Source organism: Egretta garzetta, unplaced genomic scaffold, assembly GCF_000687185.1.
Source record: "Egretta garzetta isolate BGI_Z169 unplaced genomic scaffold, ASM68718v1 scaffold41, whole genome shotgun sequence".
Lineage (NCBI taxonomy): Eukaryota > Metazoa > Chordata > Aves > Pelecaniformes > Ardeidae > Egretta > Egretta garzetta.
Genome location: NW_009258755.1, coordinates 1,170,469 through 1,189,416, shown reverse-complemented (window position 1 = coordinate 1,189,416; position 18,948 = coordinate 1,170,469). Strand labels below are relative to the sequence as shown.

General features: G+C 40.3%; 1 protein-coding gene across 1 annotated transcript; it reads left to right on the top strand.

Moving 5' to 3' along the window:
* Positions 1-16: 16 nt before the first annotated feature.
* On the top strand, positions 17-15,265 carry CFI (complement factor I). Its single transcript, XM_009649193.2, has 12 exons — positions 17-780; positions 2,375-2,693; positions 3,731-3,875; positions 5,180-5,358; positions 6,353-6,463; positions 8,047-8,163; positions 9,295-9,333; positions 9,830-9,933; positions 10,560-10,675; positions 11,422-11,696; positions 12,829-12,930; positions 14,909-15,265. Exons 1-12 carry the CDS (start codon positions 721-723, stop codon positions 15,124-15,126), a joined length of 1,785 nt encoding a protein of 594 aa, XP_009647488.1. The 5' UTR covers positions 17-720; the 3' UTR covers positions 15,127-15,265.
* The last annotated feature ends 3,683 nt before the right edge of the window (positions 15,266-18,948 follow it).

The window sequence follows — 18,948 nt, the reverse complement described above, 5'->3', positions numbered from 1 at the left end:
TCGCCAGGGCCCTGGTGTTGGTCTGCGCGCCAGAAAGCGGCGCGGGTGTGCGGTTATCGGCCCTAGCGCCCAGGGGGAGAGAGCGCCTCTCCCTGCCAGCCCCCGCCCTGCCATCGGGGGGCGGGGTGGGATGTGTGTGTGTTTGGCTGTGGTGGCTGTGGTGACAGTGGGCCAGGAAACCGACTTTTCTCCGAGAAGTACGTCAAGCATTTGGCAAATACTCAAAAATTCTCTATACAAACCGTGTAATACGAGCGTGTAATCCAGCCGAGTATATAATGGACGTTATGTGGATATGTGTGTCTCTCCCCCCACATATATGAAGACCTATCTATCCCTTATATAAAAGCTCATTTATCTTCTACAATAATCTGGCAAAGATGAATGCCTGTGATCAGAGGAACCAACGTCATGATTTGATCAGTCTCCTCTGGCAAAAGAAGGGAAATGTGTAGCCTTCATAAGTGCTTCCTTTTAATCATTTAAGGGCTTTACTTCTGTTATCTTGTCTCACGCTGACAGTAAAACTGGTTAAATCGAGGCGGGAGCCTTTTGGAGAGATCAGATTTATCGGTCAATAATTGAGGCTCCTGTACTTTATTTCTAAACACTCTTAAAATATTTTACTAATGGTTAAAAATTAAACCCAAATCTAACAACTGGCATTCAAAAGAATCTCAGCCAGAGGAATTTGTCTACAAAGGGACAGAAAATTCCATCATGCGACTGGTCCCAGTTTTCTTGGTTTTCTTGTCTCTCTCTTGTTTTTGTGGATCAGAGGTAAGAGTTTATTTTATTGTGGTAGCAGTAATTTAAAAAAAAAAAAAAAAGTTAAAAAGCAGTTTGTTGTTACAAAAGCAAAACCAGCTGATTTTTTTTAAGTTTCCTTTCATGGTATTTGTGTTTCATACGTTTGTTTTAGCCCAGCTTGAATGTTTGAAGCTTGCTATTTCTCTTTTATGTATTGATTCTATCTGGGGTTTACGCTAACAGGCTTCTGGAAAATACTTTAATCCTGATCCTATCCTAAACCCAATCTGCAAGCATGGCTGACCACAGAAAGGTGCTGCAACTTTCCCTGCCCCCTTTTTTTGAGAAATGCGATGTCAGTCTTCTAACGTGGCAACATGGTACATCGGACTGTTGGCAGGTTTGCTGTGGAACCTCTTCTGGCAGAAGTGTCCCAGAAAGCCCATCTGGGCTGAGCGTTCAGCGTGCCCCGAGTCTTTTAGAGAAACCTTTAGATAAAAATCAGCACCTTTTGTTCCTATTCAGGAGAAATGCTTGGTACACTATGGGAGTTATGCCAAGCCGGATCTGGCTCACAGTTCGGATTCTACTGACCCGAGAACAGCAGGAAGAATTTAATAAGCCATTATACAGCCATTAAAAGGGGGTTTGTTGGATTAAATTCTGCTCCAACAACATCCCCACTGACTTTACTATGGCCAGGGTTTCTTCACGAGAACTTTAAACTTCAGCTCTATGGATTCACTTGATGCAGTTAAAGCTGATAAATCTCATTTGAGGACTGACTCTTCTCTCCCATTTTTATGCCAAGTCCATCCATACATATCTTTCACATTTCAACATTCTTCATACCCGTAGATCTTTGTAAGCAAAAGCACAACAAAGTCACCAGAGAGCTGCACAAACACAGGTGTGGAGTCACTCACCTAGAGCCAGTCGGAGTGAGGGTCAGAATTTGTACTTGCAATCCAGTGATGACCAGCGACCACACTGCAAATCCACTGCTGTTCAAGATACAGGAAAAGAGCTGATAAGGAAGGGCACTTAATTTTTAAATTTCTGTAAGATACTTGTTACTTCAGCAGTCACACGGTGAAACAAATCATTAATTTTAGATTGATATATTTGCTTCTAAGTTGTTCATAAATATTTACAGGTGATATTTAAACCCAAAGCCAACCAAGCCAATAAAAAAGTTTCAGGAAGAAAAGTTGCTTTTTTTTTATTTTTCTGGTACTTAAGTCCCCTTATGTTTTGATTTGCTTAAAGTCCCATTGCTCTGGTGTGTCACAAACCATTGGCTTAAAAAATGTTCATAATCTGCTGTGCGCTCCAGCTGATGTTTGAAGAGTAAAGAATATAAAGTTTGTGGGAGACCAGTAAGACTGAAGGTCACACCAGGTGAATGATCCAAAAAGAAAAAAAGTTCAGAAAAACTAAGAAAGACAAGGTGGGCCAAAGACAAGGGAATAAATAATATAAATGATACTTAGCACCTCTGTGCTCCTAAGATAGGAAAAGGCTTATGAATGAACGCTTTGTTGAGGTCAGTAAAGGGATCTGCAGAACTCTTGGTGCAGTTCCTAGTCTTACTCTTTTTTTTTTTTAATTTTGTGCCTTGCAGAATGCAGCCTCTAATGCTGAAGAAAACCAGTTTCAGCAGGTTGAGCCTGCCCAGGCAGCTGAGCAAGACACATTCCTCATTGGAGAATGCTTAAGCAACCAATACACACACAAGTCCTGTGAGAAAGTTTTTTGTCACCCATGGGAACGATGTGTGGAGGGAAAATGCCTTTGTAAGCTCCCCTACCAGTGCCCAAAGAATGGCACTTCAGTTTGTTCCACCAATGGAAAGTACTTCCAAACCTACTGTCACCTAAAGAGCTACCAGTGTCAACGTCCTGAAGCAAAGTTTCTGCACAAAGGAAGATGCACGTCTGAAGGTATTAACACCTCCTTTTCCAACACATATCAGTCAGTCAGTTGCGGCCAAGGAGATGCTTACTATTTCCAGCCCAGGAAGTCTGTTCATTTCCTTGCACTAGTAAGAACATGAAACAGAAAAGAAGCCATTGAAAATGGGCAGTATCTGTTGATTTTCATAAAAATAAAGTGACTGACAGGCCCAGGTCACCCTGCTGCTGGTATGTTGCTCAAATCATCCGCTAGAAGGGGAAGAAATAGACATAGGAAAGAGATCAAAGGTTTCCAAGCAGGGTGTTGACTGTGGTGGGGTCACAGTGGGAGAGGACCTGCTGAGAGTGTTAGCAGAGAGGGCATTTTTTAGGTGGCCTCTTTTGGCAGCAGCAGTTGCTGTTCCTACCTGCCCTCCAGCCTCACTGCCACCGAATGCAGCAGGAGCAGTGAGCTGGGCCCAGGGCTCTCCTGCCAGGTCTCTGTCCCAGTACCTTCCCTCCCTTTCCCCACAGAAGCAGCAGCTCAGCTCATCACCCTCAGGGTGGCAAAATTCAATTCTGCCTATTCCACTGAAAAGGGTGGGAGAGCCTCGGTGTTCCTGGTGTGCTTTCTGTACGGCTTCGCTAATTTAAGCTGAGGACCTTAGCTCTGCTGTAAACAGCAGAATTTCTGCTACACAGGTAATAGAAGCAGGATCTGGCCATCTCACTTGAAGTGTTACTGGTTGGTTATCAAAAGTCCTGTGATAAAAATCATTATACTAAGATGCAACCTTTCCTCAGTAGACCTCCTGGTACTCTTACGTGGTAGGAACCATTACCCTCATTTCTCCTGAAACTGGTATATTTTGAAAAAGTGGCAGGCTCAAAGCCACAAAGTCAGTCCTCAAAAAAATCAGGAATAATGCCTGAAGCTTCTGATTCCCAGTCTACTCTTCCTTCCATATGAACTTTGGCTGTCAATACAAACTTAGTCCTGATTTGTTTCTGTGCTGTTTTTCCACGAGGTACATCTACATAATATGATCTTATTTGGGGATTTTTTTTATTTCTCTTTTTTTTAGGAACATTTTCAATCTCTGTGGACCATGGAGATTCAAATTTGCTTCGAGTAAAACCTGTGAATCAAAAGAACGACTTTTTTGTATGTGATAGCAAGTGGACTATGAATGAAGCAAATGTGGCTTGCAGGCACCTTGGCTTTGAATTGTAAGTTTGGGGGATTTATCTCTGGATAACTGCACGGGATCTGAAAAAGTAGCAACACTTACATAAGTGTCAGTCACAGTCAGCCAACAGGTAAGACAGAAAACTCATGAACAATGTATTGGCTGCAATATTCTGATAAAGCTTCTTAAATTGACACCTGAGAGTGAACGCCAAAATACAGATTTATGTGTTCTATTACAGATTACAACTATAAACCCCATAATTGCTTTACTTTTAAAATAAAGCTGAAGACCAATGCAGGGGTTTTCTCTAAGGTCTGTGTAAGGGACAGTGTGTAGATGGACAATCCCCAAGTAGTTCTGGGCAATAACCTGTATGCAGAGAAAAGTTTCTTACACTAGCTGACAACAGGGTACAGCTCTGTTTTGACACTTGCACCAGCCACACTAACAAGAACCAGAACGCGTTTTTTTTCTTCACCCTTTGCCCCCACTGCCACTGACTGCTTTGCCCCCAGGGATGGATGAAGCCACACAGAGCTTGTTCTTTTTCCTGCTATCACACTGCTGATCTGAGTTGCACATTCAGGTCCTCATAAAGCATCAGCTCTATATCCTGTACATAATAATTTTACACATATACAACTAATTGAAGTTAGTCAGGTAGGGCTGCCTCCCCAACCCTATCTGAAGACTAAAAATGCTATTGCAGTGCCCTAAATTGTCCCCTCTAGGTGAGAAGCAAGTATTGTCTAGTCCCAGTCAGTATCTCTTTAGATAGCAGAGAAGGGTTTGTCCTGGGACAGAGCATTCAGCCCTGAAGTCCCATTGTAAGCCTCTCTAGTTACTTATTTACCCGATCTGTATTTCTTTATGGTAGGGAACACATACGCTGTTAGGAGGATGCTGCTCAGGTAAAACCAAGGGAGATAAAATTTGTTAATCGCAGCCTTGCAGTGGCCTGCACTTCCTCAGTGTGCATTGGTTTTGATGATATCAAGGGTACTTGACCCCATGCAGGATGGTTTCCAAATTATGGCTCACCTGTGTCCAGACAGAGATAAAGATCTGAGCTTACAAGTTTTGCTATGTAAGGAGACTTTTCTATCCATCATGATACTCAGTGACTGTCACAGAGCTACATATTGAGTTAAGGACAGTCCTATGCAGCAACCTGCAAAAATTAGTACTTTGTTTACTTTTTCTTCCAAAGTAAACATCTCTTACCCCTATGACCAAAATTTCTTAACACTGAAGAAAATCATATAAATTCCCAACAATAAAAGCAGTGGACAGTCCATTGTGAAATGATATAATTTGATATTATTATTTGTATCTTCACAGAGGTGCTGAATATTACCAAGACAATTCCAGCATCACAGAATCTGCCTTAAATTCATTGCACTGTCTACAAATAACTTGCAGGGGCCTAGAGACAAGTCTTGCTGAATGTCACATAGAGATGAAATCAAGAGATATTAATGAGGAATTTGTTAGCCTCCAGTGCCAAGAAAATCTCAGAGGTTAGTATGTTTTTTAAATATATCTATTTACGGTTCTTACATTTTAAGTTTATTTTAAATAACTAGGATCTAGTTTGCTGAACTCTCAGCCACAACAAACCTGCACTGAAACCTTTTGATTTTTTTACATAACCCTTTTGCAGACTTTAAGACAATTGAGGCATTCTTGAGTCAAGACAGTCTTGAGTTTATGAGTTTGGAAAATCACTGTTCCTCCTAAGGTATTTTTACAGATCTTTCCCAAAAGTAAATATATTTCACCCATGGTTCTCTTTGTTCCCCATCCCTTCCAAGGGTACCAAGGTATACTGTATCCCACACGTCTTGTCTCTCTGGGTTAACTGGTGAAGTGACAACCTCCTACTCACTGTATTGTCTATGAGGGAAATCAGTTAGGACTATAGTAGTGCCATAGCCAGACAAACATGACTTCAGTGGAACTGCTCATGTCTTCTGGGGAGTTTCAGTACTCCTCGGTTGCTCACTGATATAAGGGGAATCAAGTCCTTGTTTTGACTTCTAACAGCTTTCTACTCTCCGTAGTGGGCTTTCTCTGGCACTGATAAGTATCAGCCTGAGATGCTGCTGGTTAGGAGAGCTATGAATCATCTTGGGTTTTTCTTATGCCACAAACGTAGGAGTTCACAGACTCTTGATGACCTCCTTCTAGAGGGGAAACATCCATCATCTTAATCACTTGAATCATTTACAGTGGGTTTGAACCAATCATTTCTGGTTTAGTCCTTGTCTAGAAGAAATTAAGTTCCCTTTTGCCAGGCCACTGCAAGTTGGAGGAGGAAAATAAGTGGTCACATTGAAAGCTTGAGGAGAAGGCGATTAAAACAATAAAAAAATATTCCTATTTACATTCCTGGGCCCCAGAATGCCTACTGTTGATAGGCCAAACTGCTGATAGAATAAAATATGCAAGCAGTGGGCAGTTGTGAACCTAGGGACATTTCCATGCTAACTTTGTTTTCATTGTGCTGCGCAGCTTGTTCAGATGGTGAGTTTCATTGTGTCAACAAGAAGTGCATTTCTCTGAATAAAACCTGTGATGGAATCAATGACTGTGGAGACCTAAGTGATGAACTGTGCTGTAGAGGTAATAATTTCCTTTCTCAGCTGTTTCAAAATAATTTCAGCAGAAAACCACACCCAAACAATTTTTATAGTGATGTAACAGCTAAAGTCTCTTTTCCAGTAAGTCACTACATTAAAGCAATCAAACCATAGTTTTTGTATACACACGTGCAAAAAAGTAGGTATAATACAATTTTTTGAAGGAGGCAAGTGATCTCTGAGAATATGGATTTCCTCAGAGGATGAGGAAATACAACGAGATTATTTAGGAGGCTGTTAAACATTGATACAAAACAATGAGCTGTGTTAGAGTGAAAATGTATTTTCAGTTGGGAAAATTCCATAGTAATTAAACAAAGACACTGTTTTTCCAATGAACTATCTTTAAACCAAAGTAAGCTCTCTCTTAAATTTATTATTAGTGCAAGATTATCCATAGAATATCTGTGAACAATTCCTGTCACATTGCTTGTTCATGAGCAGTCATTCTTTCAGCATCTGCAATTCCAGCTGTAGCAATTTTGATTAGAAACAAGGAGTGGATTTATCGTGACCTGAATGTAGGAGAATACTTTCAGAAGTTGGGTTTCAGGTGCCAAATGGTAATGTGGGTTACAAATCCCATGACTATCCCTAAATAACCTTAATTTTTTAGTTTTACAATTGTCAGTACTAATCCGATGATCATGGAAACACAGTCACAGGTGTTTTAGAAAAACAAACCAATAAATACCTGTGGCTTCATATAATTATTCTGAAATCTGAATAATTTATTGAGATTCCACTTGACCAAAATAGTGCTGTTTCAGCTGTATGGGCTGAAAACAATGCTTCCTGGAATCAAAGTAAGTATTTCAACTGAGTTCAGTGGTCTTTGGATCATATTGGGATATCTGGATACTTTCAGAGAACAATCTTATTTTCTGTTAAAGGCATATATCCTTAAATAGTAGACTGACATAGGATTATAAAGTAGCTCAAAAAATCCTGCCATAAATTCAAGCACTGCTTTGCTTTTGATAATATACAAAGTGATCACAAGAATTAAAAGGAAGGGAATTCTTGGGTTTATGATAACATTTCATATAATCAAGAATTTTGGAATAAATAAGTTATTAAATCCAGTATCTTCAAACTAGGACTCTCGATTCCTAACCTTGCATTTAGACATTTAGCTCATTCAACCAAAATTGCGCCTGGACTCTGATTTTGGTGGGGGAAATTTGATGCAAGCATCATAAATTCCTCATTTGAGATGATTAGTAATGCTGGCAAAACTGGATGTCCTTTGGCTGAGGTTGAGTGTGGGCATGTGTTATGGGTGAAACTGGTAAGGAGTGATACCGAGTCTAGAAGTACAGTACTGAACCGGTAACAGAGATCCACGTTTTTTAAGTCTTAAAACTTCAAGATTGTAAAATTAGGAGAGCCAAGCATTCATTCATTTTACACTTACAGAGCCTGCTTTTGTAATCTATTTATGAACAGCCAAGTTCCCCATAACATGGATATTAGATTGTGTTTATATTTTAAAAAAGCTCTCTATGTGAGGTTGCTGAATCATATGATCCTGTGATTTACATTTGTGATTCTCCTGTGTTACAGAGTGCAGAGACAACAGTTTCCACTGTCGGTCAAATATCTGTATTCCAAATAAGAATGTCTGTAACAAAGAAATTGACTGCCTCACAGGAGAGGATGAAGCTCGAGTTCTCTGTGCAGGTTTCCTTCTGAAAGATGTTTTTGTTTCTTTCCTTTCATTCTGCTTGACTATAACTAGACACTGCACAATGCATATTATTAAATTATGTAACAGATTAGCAAAAGCAAAATTCATGCAACAGTTAGTGTTCCCAATGTTGTTATGCACAGTAGGAAGAAAAGGTTATGTAATTTTCCTCCCTTCTAGAAAAAAAACAGCAAGAAAACTAAAGGAAGAAGGAACAGATGATGTTTTAGGAGGCTTAAGGCAGATTCTCTCTTGCTTACGTGGCTGTCTATCAAACTGGTATCCCGTATTTGTGAAGAAAGCGTAGACAGGGCGGGCAGGAATATTTTCCTCACAGATGAGTAGTCTGTCAATATAATAATTCTCCTGCACTGTTCCCCTCACTGTCAAAAAGATTTTGTTTTGGTTTGAAATTAGAATGGTTTTCCTTCCTCCAATAAGAGACAAAGTCTAAAGACAAAAAGTAAACACTACTGGTAAAGGGTAATTGGTAAACTGAACTCTAAATGTAAACATCACTGTCAGTAACATGAGAACAGACCCAATCCTCAACCTCCCTTTAGGAACTGAATTCAATGGGCATTTTCTTTGAACAAAAGCTGACAAGCCAGATTCAGGAAGCATTTAATTTACTTCTCATGTTGAATACTCTCCTTTACCCCATTAAAGAAGGCACACAGTACACAACAGCATCATCTAAATTGGAAAGAAAAATAAAATCCGATTACCTAATGCTCCTTTGGCCTTTAGAAAGCTCAAAAAGGTTGATGGGGCAGGAGGAGGAATTTCTGTTGCTTCCTGATGGAGGAGAATGGGCTATCACTTTAGAGCTCAAAACCCCAAAAAAGCCCATTTCTTAGTGTTTCTTTGCAGAAGGACTCCCTTGGCATGGAAGCCAGAGTAGATGTCATACAGTGATGAATGAGGGAGGCAGCCAAAGAGTGTCTGGTAGGAAAGGAAACAGCAGGCACAAGGCTGAGAGAGTATTTGCTGTCCATGTGAAATGGTGTGCCCTTATGCTTTTAAAATGTGTACCATGATTTTGGCACACAAACATATATTCAAGTAATAGAACAAATGTAAATGTTTGCCAGTATTTTTAGTATTTTGTTATTCTACTACAGGCAAAAACAAAGATGATGAAAATCACAGTATGGATGAAGGTAAGTGTAACTAACCCTCCAAAACCACCAGCATACCCTCTTACTAGTGGCTCTCTACCTACCAGCCAGCTGATCAGATCCAGAATGCTCAGATACTTGGACTTTGTGATTTAGTTATATACACTCTGGGGCTTACTATTTGTCTTGCTCTCCACTAATTTCAAGAATACCATAATAATTCATCCTGGCTGAGGACCCACATCTGCATGTTTTGGCAAGTGGCAGAGGTAAAGTCTCAGCAAATTAGGGGAATTGCTTTAAAATTATTTGCCTGAATGCAAGCAGCAGTGGAAAATGAAGAGAAGTAATGTGATGCTAAGGCACAAGCAATTTTCAAAGCAAAAACAGATGCCAAAATTTTTAGTCTTTGCTTTCCTGCTACTTCAGCTACTGGCATATTCACAGCACTTAGATTTTTAAGATAAAGACAAACCTGTCTCCAAATAGAGAGAATGGATACCTGGATTCTGAGACACATTTTTCCTTTTTGTTAAAGAAAGAAAGAAGATAAAGACACTTCTTCCCCAACTACACTGTGGTCTTACAAATCACACATTAACTCGACGGAAAAGAATCATAGGTGGAGAGGTTGCAAGAAAGGTAAAAAACCACCCTTATCAGATAAGAGTTCATTCAGCCTCAATTTAAATGGGCATTATTGTCCTTCTGTTAAAAGGTATGGAAATAACAAAATCAGCTACAAAATTAATTTCACATTTTGCAGCAATAGAGGCATTGCACTGAACCAAAGTGAAGAGAAGCACAATTTATAAAGTAAAACATGGAGTTGCAAAGTTGAGTATTACAGTGCAAGTACACATTGAAAATTACTCAGCAAAATACTTAATACTAGAAATAACAATTCTGACAAAATGGAATTTAAATTTGTGCCTTTGAAACACAATAGAGTCAAAAATGCTATACTCTAACATACCAGGTCAGATTCTACATGTTTCTCTGGCTACAAGGGGTTTCATGACAAAAAGCTGAAGGGAAGGAGGCATCGAACAAAGTCAGAAGATTGAACAAAATTACTGCATTTTAGAATAGATATTCTTTGTATCAGATGGAGCCCAATTCACAATTTCTGGATAGCAGATTTTTTGTTTACAATCATATATAGTCAAAGAGATGAGGTGATACCAAGAAGTATGTTTCCCTTTATGGACTAAAAATAGTATGATTATTATGATTTCACATTATTTGGGTGTTTGTTGTTTGAATAGGGTGAATTCCCTTGGCAAGTGGCAATTAAAGATACTGGCAGTGAAGCTACGACGGTGTACTGTGGCGGGGTTTATATTGGTGGCTGTTGGGTTCTGACTGCTGCACACTGTGTCAGGTAAAAACAATAAACTGGGAAATTATTTCTTGCAAGGCAGAAAGGTTGATTTGGATATTATTGCCCTTCTTAGCTACCTGTTTGCTAATTCCTATTTGCCTATTGAATAAAACAATTTAAAACACTGACTCACTCACATTAACTATGGGGAAGATTGAGAGAAACTAGAATGTTTTGGCAGTGAACAGAAAGGTGAAAAGGTAACGATGAATTTGAAGAGACACGGCATTCTTCAGTCAGATAGTAGGCAGGCAGGAAAGGTTCACTGTAACCACTTTGCCTGAAAGGGAGATACAAGGGACCTTCTCTCTTCCCCATCTCTACCTTGGTGAAGTCCAGGATCTGTTCCCTGAGAATGTCCCTGGGGTCACGTATTGCCCAGAACAATCAAGAGCAGACAGGGAAGATTTGCCAGTCCCAGCATCCCACCCACATCTGCTCACTCTTCTTTTGCTTGAAATCAGAGAGGCGTAAACTCCTGCTTTCTCTTTGTCACAGCACTAAATACAGAGCCTGGCCTTTAATTTCTGTATTAGTTGCAGTACTCAGCAGTTAATGACATCTGCCTTGCATTTGCTACACTTCAGGAAAACCTGGACATCAAGTCCATAAAGAAACTATACGTATATAATATGAATTTTTATTCTACAGAAACTTTGCTAAAATCCAAAAGTTTGCAGCTAATTGAAATGTACAATGCTTGTGTTAATTAACAAAGCATATTTTATTTCCCTGTTTTTTTCCAGGGCAAATCGAGTTCATCTGTACCGTGTCTGGATTGGAATGTTGGATACAATACAGTACAACAGAGAGACAGATACTTTCAGGCTAAAACAACTGATAATCCATGAAAATTATAATGCATCAACTTATGAAAATGACATTGCTCTGCTGGAGCTGAGAGGTTCTGGGAAAGGAGAATGCTTCTTGAAAGACAGCACACCTGCCTGTATCCCCTGGTCAAAGTATATGTTCAAGACCGGAGACACATGCAAGGTTTCTGGATGGGGACTAGAGAAAGGTATTTGCTTTAGTGCTTACTACAAGAATGTCTTATTTGTATCACTTGTTTTCTAATTGTGGTGAACTTTCGTTCTGAAAATGCTGAAGAGTAATTGTGCACAAAGCACTCGGAAGAGGCTGCGTACAGAGAACGTAGGCTGTGGTTCTGTGTTGGGCTGTCGCTGTTCATTCTCCTTTCTGTACTGCTTCCTCTGCTGTTTCAGCTACTTGGTAAATCGGTCTGGAGGACACCCCTGGCTGAAAACTACCCTGACAATAAGAAATGTTTCTTTTGCCAACCTAACATTTATATTGGCTGTGGAGACCTGGTAATGATATTTAACAAGTGGTGGTTAGTAGCTCACAGTGGCCTGTAGTCACAGCCCGTCCTCTGTCCCCTGCCCAAGGGGCTCTGAGCTGCAGCCAACAGTTACAAAACTCGGCACATCTTGTCTCAGCCGTGTTTGAGTTTAGCCCAGAGAAGGTTGCACAGAGGCAGATAAGCCAAATGTAATCACTCTTTCAAAGATTTAGGAAGCATTTGGTTTGTATCACAGTGATTACAACTGCTGTTGGAGCTACTGCATGCTGGTTGTGAGGCTTCTCCTGTCCATACACAGTAGCAGTCCATAAAGCAAATGCAAAGCTGGGAATTACTAGCAAATGGACAAAGAACAAAACAGACTCTCCTTAACCTTGTGAATACTTAGTTCACCTGTATCTTCAGTATCTGTTCCACTCATCCCAAAAAGACAGAGTAGAATTGGAAAAAAGGTAACAAGGATGATGAGAGCCACATCTCCATTTCATAGAAAACAATGTACCAGTTTCCCAGTGTCTGAAAACCTTGATATGGAAAACATGGGCAAAAACTGAGCAAGACAAGGAAAGGGAAGGGGTGAAAATGTCACAAAATGAAAGTACTGTATTTAACACTGCTATTAAACCACTCTGCTTTTATTTTGAAATATGTGGCTGACGTACTGCAGTTCATACAGGATGTTATTGGCAGTTTAAGGTATCTGGTTTATAATATTGAAGATTATATTCTGTAGATAAGCAAATATATAACTTTCAATTTAAGATATTAAAAGTGTCTAATATGTACTTACTATTCTTACTTTAGAAAAATTTATTCTTTTCTTTTCTAGGTTATACGAAACAATTTATCCTCAAGTGGGGCAATGTTAATTTATTTCAGAATTGTTCCAAATTGTATCCAGGACGATTTTTTAAACAAATGGCATGTGCAGGCAAGCATCAATTTTCTTACTATAATTTCTCTACCCTCAAACTCACTGTTTATAAGATCAGACATACTGGCTGGGAATCTTTCAGACTTGGGAAAGACAATAAACCGATTGCCACACTATCTCCATTAGCAAAATACTAGCCCTTGGAGCCTAGATGCATCCACCATTATACATCTATTTGTAAACAGGGTTAAGATGACAGTATGCCCAGGTTCTGTGATTACGCGGGCAAATTTTGGCATGCAATTTGAGTTATGTTATCTAAATACACAAGCACTTTACAGCCTACTGAACTTTCTATCTTTACTATATTTGATTCTGATTCAGCAACATATTTAAGCAAATGCCTGTCTTAAGACTGCATTAGTAGTCCCATTGACTAGAATGTGACTATTCATCTGCTTAGACATTTGCTACTACCACACTGCACCCCAGGAAGAATATGATTAACTTTTCAAACTAAGATTAGTCTGGCCAGGAAACTGGTTGTCACTCCTAGTACTAAAATAAGGATTCTGACTTCACATTTTTTGCTTCTCAAGTAACAAAAGGTATTGCCAAACACATGACTAAAAGATCAATGAGTGTTCAACTTAGAGGGCAGAGAGACAGTTTCAACTGTTCTTTAAATCAAAAAGTAAAGGCACTATTTAAACAAACTACTTAATGAGAAAAATAAAAACCAGATATAAAAGCCAAATCATTTGTGATAAATTCAGCATGACATCTATAAGATACTTGGTTTGTCTACTGTGCAAGTTCTGTAACTTAGCTCCTTGATCTTCAATGTATTTCAAGTGATCATACTTTACCAGGAAGGAGCAAAGACAGTATCACATGGGACAACATCAGAAAAGTGGTATCTGGGGTTAGCTTCCCCTCCCTGATGCAAATACAAACTGGAATTAAGGGCTAGTATCCATGGGACTTAGTCATACAAACAAATATTAATTAAACTGAGTAAAGGCAATAAAATCTTGTTTTATAGGATTAGTAATTCCAACTCTGAATTCACAGACCCCTTTCTCAGTAATGTAGATTCAAGAAAGAGGTTACGTTTTAAAAAACTTGGAGACTCATGCTTAGTATGGGGTCCTTCATACTAGGCAATCAACCAAGCAGAAAAGTGTAGTAAAGGTATTAGAAATTAATAAACTTTTACTTACTATAGAGGACAAAGCATAAATCATATTCTAGCTCTGTAGCAGATTCTGTTATATCACATCCTTCACTCTTAATTCATTTTTTCACAAGCACTGTATTTGCTGAATTGCAAACAAGTAGTTCCATGCGCACTGAAACTTATGAAGAGCACTGGATCCTACACATTTGTGCCTCAGGGACTCTTATCTGGTGTTGCGAAAGGTCCACACTGTGACCGAAACCGTGCAGTGAGGGCACATACACACAGTTGCCCTCCCTCCCATCCCAGCATTCACATGCTCTCCTTCTTGGACCTGCCCACCTATTTTCATAACGCTGGTAGAGAAAATAATTTTGAGGCCTCTGCCTCTCTGTACAGATGAAACTGGCCAATGAATTATTGGGTAGAGGACACCAAAGGCAGACATGTAGGCATACACGTACTATGACAGCTTCATTTCCATAGGAATCAGCCTACAAACCTTTTTGCCTTTTTCCTCACATTTCTGTCCACTTTTTATGAGCTACTTCTAATAATGTAATAGGCGATATGGCTGAATTCTTCTCTATTGCACAGGGTAAAGCAAGACTCATGTCACTGACATCAAAGCAAATGAGGAGAATTTGGGCCAGCCACAAATGTAAAGAGAGGCCCCGCACTTAAAAAGAAATTAGAAGTAATATACCAAAGAGGTTAGGAACTTCCTTTACTGGTGACCATTAGGCAAACATCTGTCAGGAAGCGACATGGACCTGAAAAACCTCCTGAGCTCTGTTTTGTGTGCTAGCATATATATTAACTTATTTTTGCTTTTCATTTCCTCTTTTGCTTCAGGTACTTACGATGGCTCCATAGACAGTTGCAAAGGTGATTCAGGAGGACCCTTGGTCTGTTTTGATGCAGAAAATGTGGCGTATGTCTGGGGTATTGTGAGTTGGGGTCAGAACTGCGGGGAGGCTGGTCACCCTGGGGTGTATACAAAAGTCGCCAGCTATTATGATTGGATTAGCCATCATGTGACGAGGAGCCTCATTTCACGGTATAATATCTGAGGATCGGAAAATTAAATACTTCCTTCTTATCACCCATGCAAAAATGAACACTAGTCCTTTTTTACAATCAGCAGCTGTGTAACTTAGCAACAAGTAGTACAAATCTTTAAAGAATACATTTTGAAAATCCTTAATGCTCTATGAATACCACAATTTTGCAGAAGCCTGTAGGAAGAGAATTTTACAGTCACATGAGTCCGCAGCAAAAGTCTCTAATAAAAGCAGGGAAATTAAAATATCTTGTTGTTACCTTGGGTTTTTTTTTCCACATTTCACATTGCATTTCAATTGCGGTTGTTTATTTATTTAAAATGGACAACCATACTGAAAGCAGTGGTTGGAAAATGACTGCGCTGGCAATATGTGAACTTCACAGAAGGACAGCAACCAGAGTACTTTAAAGAACTTGCATCATCTTGGGGCCTAGGTCACTAGAAACCTGCAGGATGCTGCCTTGCTTGGCAGCTGAGTCTGTAGCCTTACTGAGGAAGCAGACTTCAGACCATTTATTAATTGACAGATTGACTATGATCATGTTGTCATGCAACAGTTTTTTCAGCTACAAACTCAGACAGTCTTTACCTAGTTAATATACCTCACCTAATCACCTAGCTTGGGGCAATCTTTGTAGTTCTAAGTTCTATTAATTTAACCACAGCTGGTCACAAACAACAAAGGAATTTTAAAGCTTGAACCTTCAACTTAACTGAAAAGCCTCTTTACTATCTTAAGTTCTCTGTGTATGTATATATATATTTCTGGTATCCAACAAACTCTTAACATCAAGTAGGGTTTTACCGTGTGTATATATATTTTTCGTTGTTTGTTTTATATATACACACATACACACACAATTTATATAACAATACAAGTATATAAAAATTAAAAGCATATATATTATACATACAGACTTAATTCTACAAAACCAAGTTACAGACCTAAAGTTAAAAATTAATACTCTTAGCCACATACCACCACCCCCAGATTCTCAAATTAGCACAAGCTTCCTATACCGATATACAGAACTGTGGAACGGTAGTGCCAAGAAAGAACATCCGGGGCCTGATCCTGCAGTGTGCAGTCAGGGGGAGTTTTGCTACTGCCTTAACTGTCCCAGAACCGCATGAAGGCAAGGGGCCATCAAAAGAACTGGGATGATTAAGCAGAAAATCCTTCTGCTTTCACCAATCCTTGTGAGGAAATTCTGCCCACGTGAAAATCAGGAACCACAGCACAAATGACCACTGCATAAGCTACACATTTTTAGACAGCAGTAATGGTGCCTGCTATAAGAAAATATTGGCATATATATATATACTAGTCTCACATTTGGCGAGAGTTACGCACAGAAAGTGTGCACAAATTTTTTAGAAGTACCAGAATTCAGTTTGTAGCTTGGTACCCTTGACACAAAACTGTCAAACAGCTCTAGGACCATCTCACTCAGTTCTGTCAAACTGCTCGATAGTTTTAGAATCATAGAACCATAGAATCGTTTATGTTGGAAAAGACCCTTAAGATCATCAAGTCCAACTGTTAACCTAACACTGCTATCCCACCACTAAACCATGGCCCTAAGCACCTCATCTGCCCGTCTTTTAAATATCTCCAGGGATGGGGACTCGACCACTTCCTTGGGCAGCCTGTTCCAGTGCTTGACAACCCTTTTGGTGAAGAAATTTTTCCTAATGTCCAACCTAAACCTGCCCTGGTGCAACTTCAGACCATTTCCCCTCGTCCTATCGTCCGTTACCAGGGAGAAGAGGTTGACCCCCACCCCACTACAGCCTCCTTTCAGGCAGTTGTAGAACAGACTTCACTGTATTCCAATTTACAAATATTTTTAATATGTTTTACTTTATTCCTCTCAATTATCCTGTTGAATAAATGGCATATATTCATACAACACAGTTGTGGTGGTGTTTTTTCTAGAGTTCATCACAGTCTGCTTCAGACAACATCTTTACATTTTCATTGACTTTTCTTCATCTTCCAGTCTTGTAAAAAACCCACATCAGCATGAATTTGCCATGTAAAGACACTCTCAATCACCAATAACTAAAGTAGGGTATGGATTGCTTCTCCTAACCAACACCCCCCCCCGCCCCAACAAGGTTTGCTATTTAGGAAAGCATTTAAGTACATTCCTACACAGGAATTGTTTTGCTGAATCAGGGTCTTTGCACGGTAATCATAGGGAAAAGCTGGGCAGGTGTAGGAACAGCTCCCTCTTTTGTTTGAATTAACTTCTGTAAAGGACTTTTTCCACCTATTTCTTCAGTTAACTACAAATAATATTAAATGCTGAGGCTGAAAAGAAAAAAAAAAACAGTAGAATATTTACCATGTATCTTTCTGCTCTGCCTGTTGATCTGGAAGTCTCTCGGTTTTCTTTCCATTTCCTGTTCTTTACAGTTAACTTTGTCCTGAAGCCCAATATTACTATGTTCTGAGGGATTCCACACGTCTTAAAAGAGAGCTTTCATTACAAAAATTAAAACAATTTCCACATGGTTCCACTTTAGCTCATCCATGAAGCATCTAGAATTTAACACATAAAATAAATAAAAACTCTATAATAAAAAAAATCCACAAAACCAAATGGGATGTTTAGCAAACCAGTTCACTTTGGTCTCATTTGTCTTTTCAGCAAATCAGGACTGGGCTTTTAATGTTTAATAGATATACTTTCATTTTGCCCTCTTTTACAACCCCGTCCTGCATATTTGATGATGTTACCTGAAGCTGAATCACTCACATGTGTAAAGGTCAATGGATTGGTTTCCTCCACATTGAACATAACGAAGTTAACGTTTTAACACTTCAAGTACATATTCCCTACTGCATATTTATGGCTTCCAAACAAGTGTGCTTTCCAAAACTCATGTTTTTGTAGCTGTATTAACACAAGTTCTCCCCCTGGTAGCACCAAAGGAGAGCAGTGCATGGGTTTGGGCACATTCCTCCCACAGGCAGCGTTTGCTCCGAGCCCCCACATAAACCAAGCCCCAGTGCAGCTGGCACTAAACCTGCCCTTCCTTCCATTCAGCCCCATGGATGCAATGTCTCAATGGCTGGCTAGAAAATCAGCCTTTCTCTCTTTCCTCCAAAACACTGCTGCTGTCTCTTTCACATTTAGCAAGGCCAAGTTCACCACTGCTGACACAGTCACCAAATAAAGGTTTTCTAAATAAAAACGTGCTGGGATTTCCTATTATCTGATAGCACCGGTACCTCCCAGGGCCCTGCTCAGCCAGTGCCACCCTGCCATACAAACTGGCAGCCAGCTGCTCTCCCGGTTTGTATCTGGACAGGTTTGGAAAAGGTCCCCCCATGGAACAAGGGGCACCATGACCTGCTGGAGACGGCGGCGTTTCTCCTGTTGAAACAGCCCGTGTTCTGACGGGGTAGGTGCTGGGCCACGTTTTGCAATGCCTCCTCCCGAGACCTGTCGGTGGGGGTGAAAGGCTCAGCCTAACTTGCACCCTTCTCCCCCCTCAGAGCCACCACTGATTTTTCTCTCTCTAACGCACCCCAATCCTTCCCTCCGACAGGTGACTGTTGGCGGTAGCCCAGGAAAAGGCGTTTTGGCCATGGCTCACAGCCCTGCTCCAGCCGTACTTTCGCACAGGATTGTCCTCCTCCGGCGGAGGCCGCAGCGGGTGCTCAGGGTCCCCCTTCCTTCTCCCAGGTCCCCCCTTCTTCCAGGCCCCCTGCTCTCAGGCCCCCTGCTCTCAGGGTCCCCCCTTCCCCCAGGCTCCCTTCTCCCAGGTCCCCCCTTCTCCCAGGTCCCCCCTTCCCTCAGGCGCCCTTTTCCCAGGC

Excerpts from the sequence above, each read along its gene's own strand:
- CFI (XM_009649193.2), top strand. The coding sequence starts at position 721 with ATGCGACTGGTCCCAGTTTTCTTGGTTTTCTTGTCTCTCTCTTGTTTT. Across the intron at positions 781-2,374 it reads CTTGTTTTTGTGGATCAGAG|AATGCAGCCTCTAATGCTGA; the intron begins GTAAGAGTTTAT and ends TGTGCCTTGCAG. Across the intron at positions 2,694-3,730 it reads AGGAAGATGCACGTCTGAAG|GAACATTTTCAATCTCTGTG; the intron begins GTATTAACACCT and ends TCTTTTTTTTAG.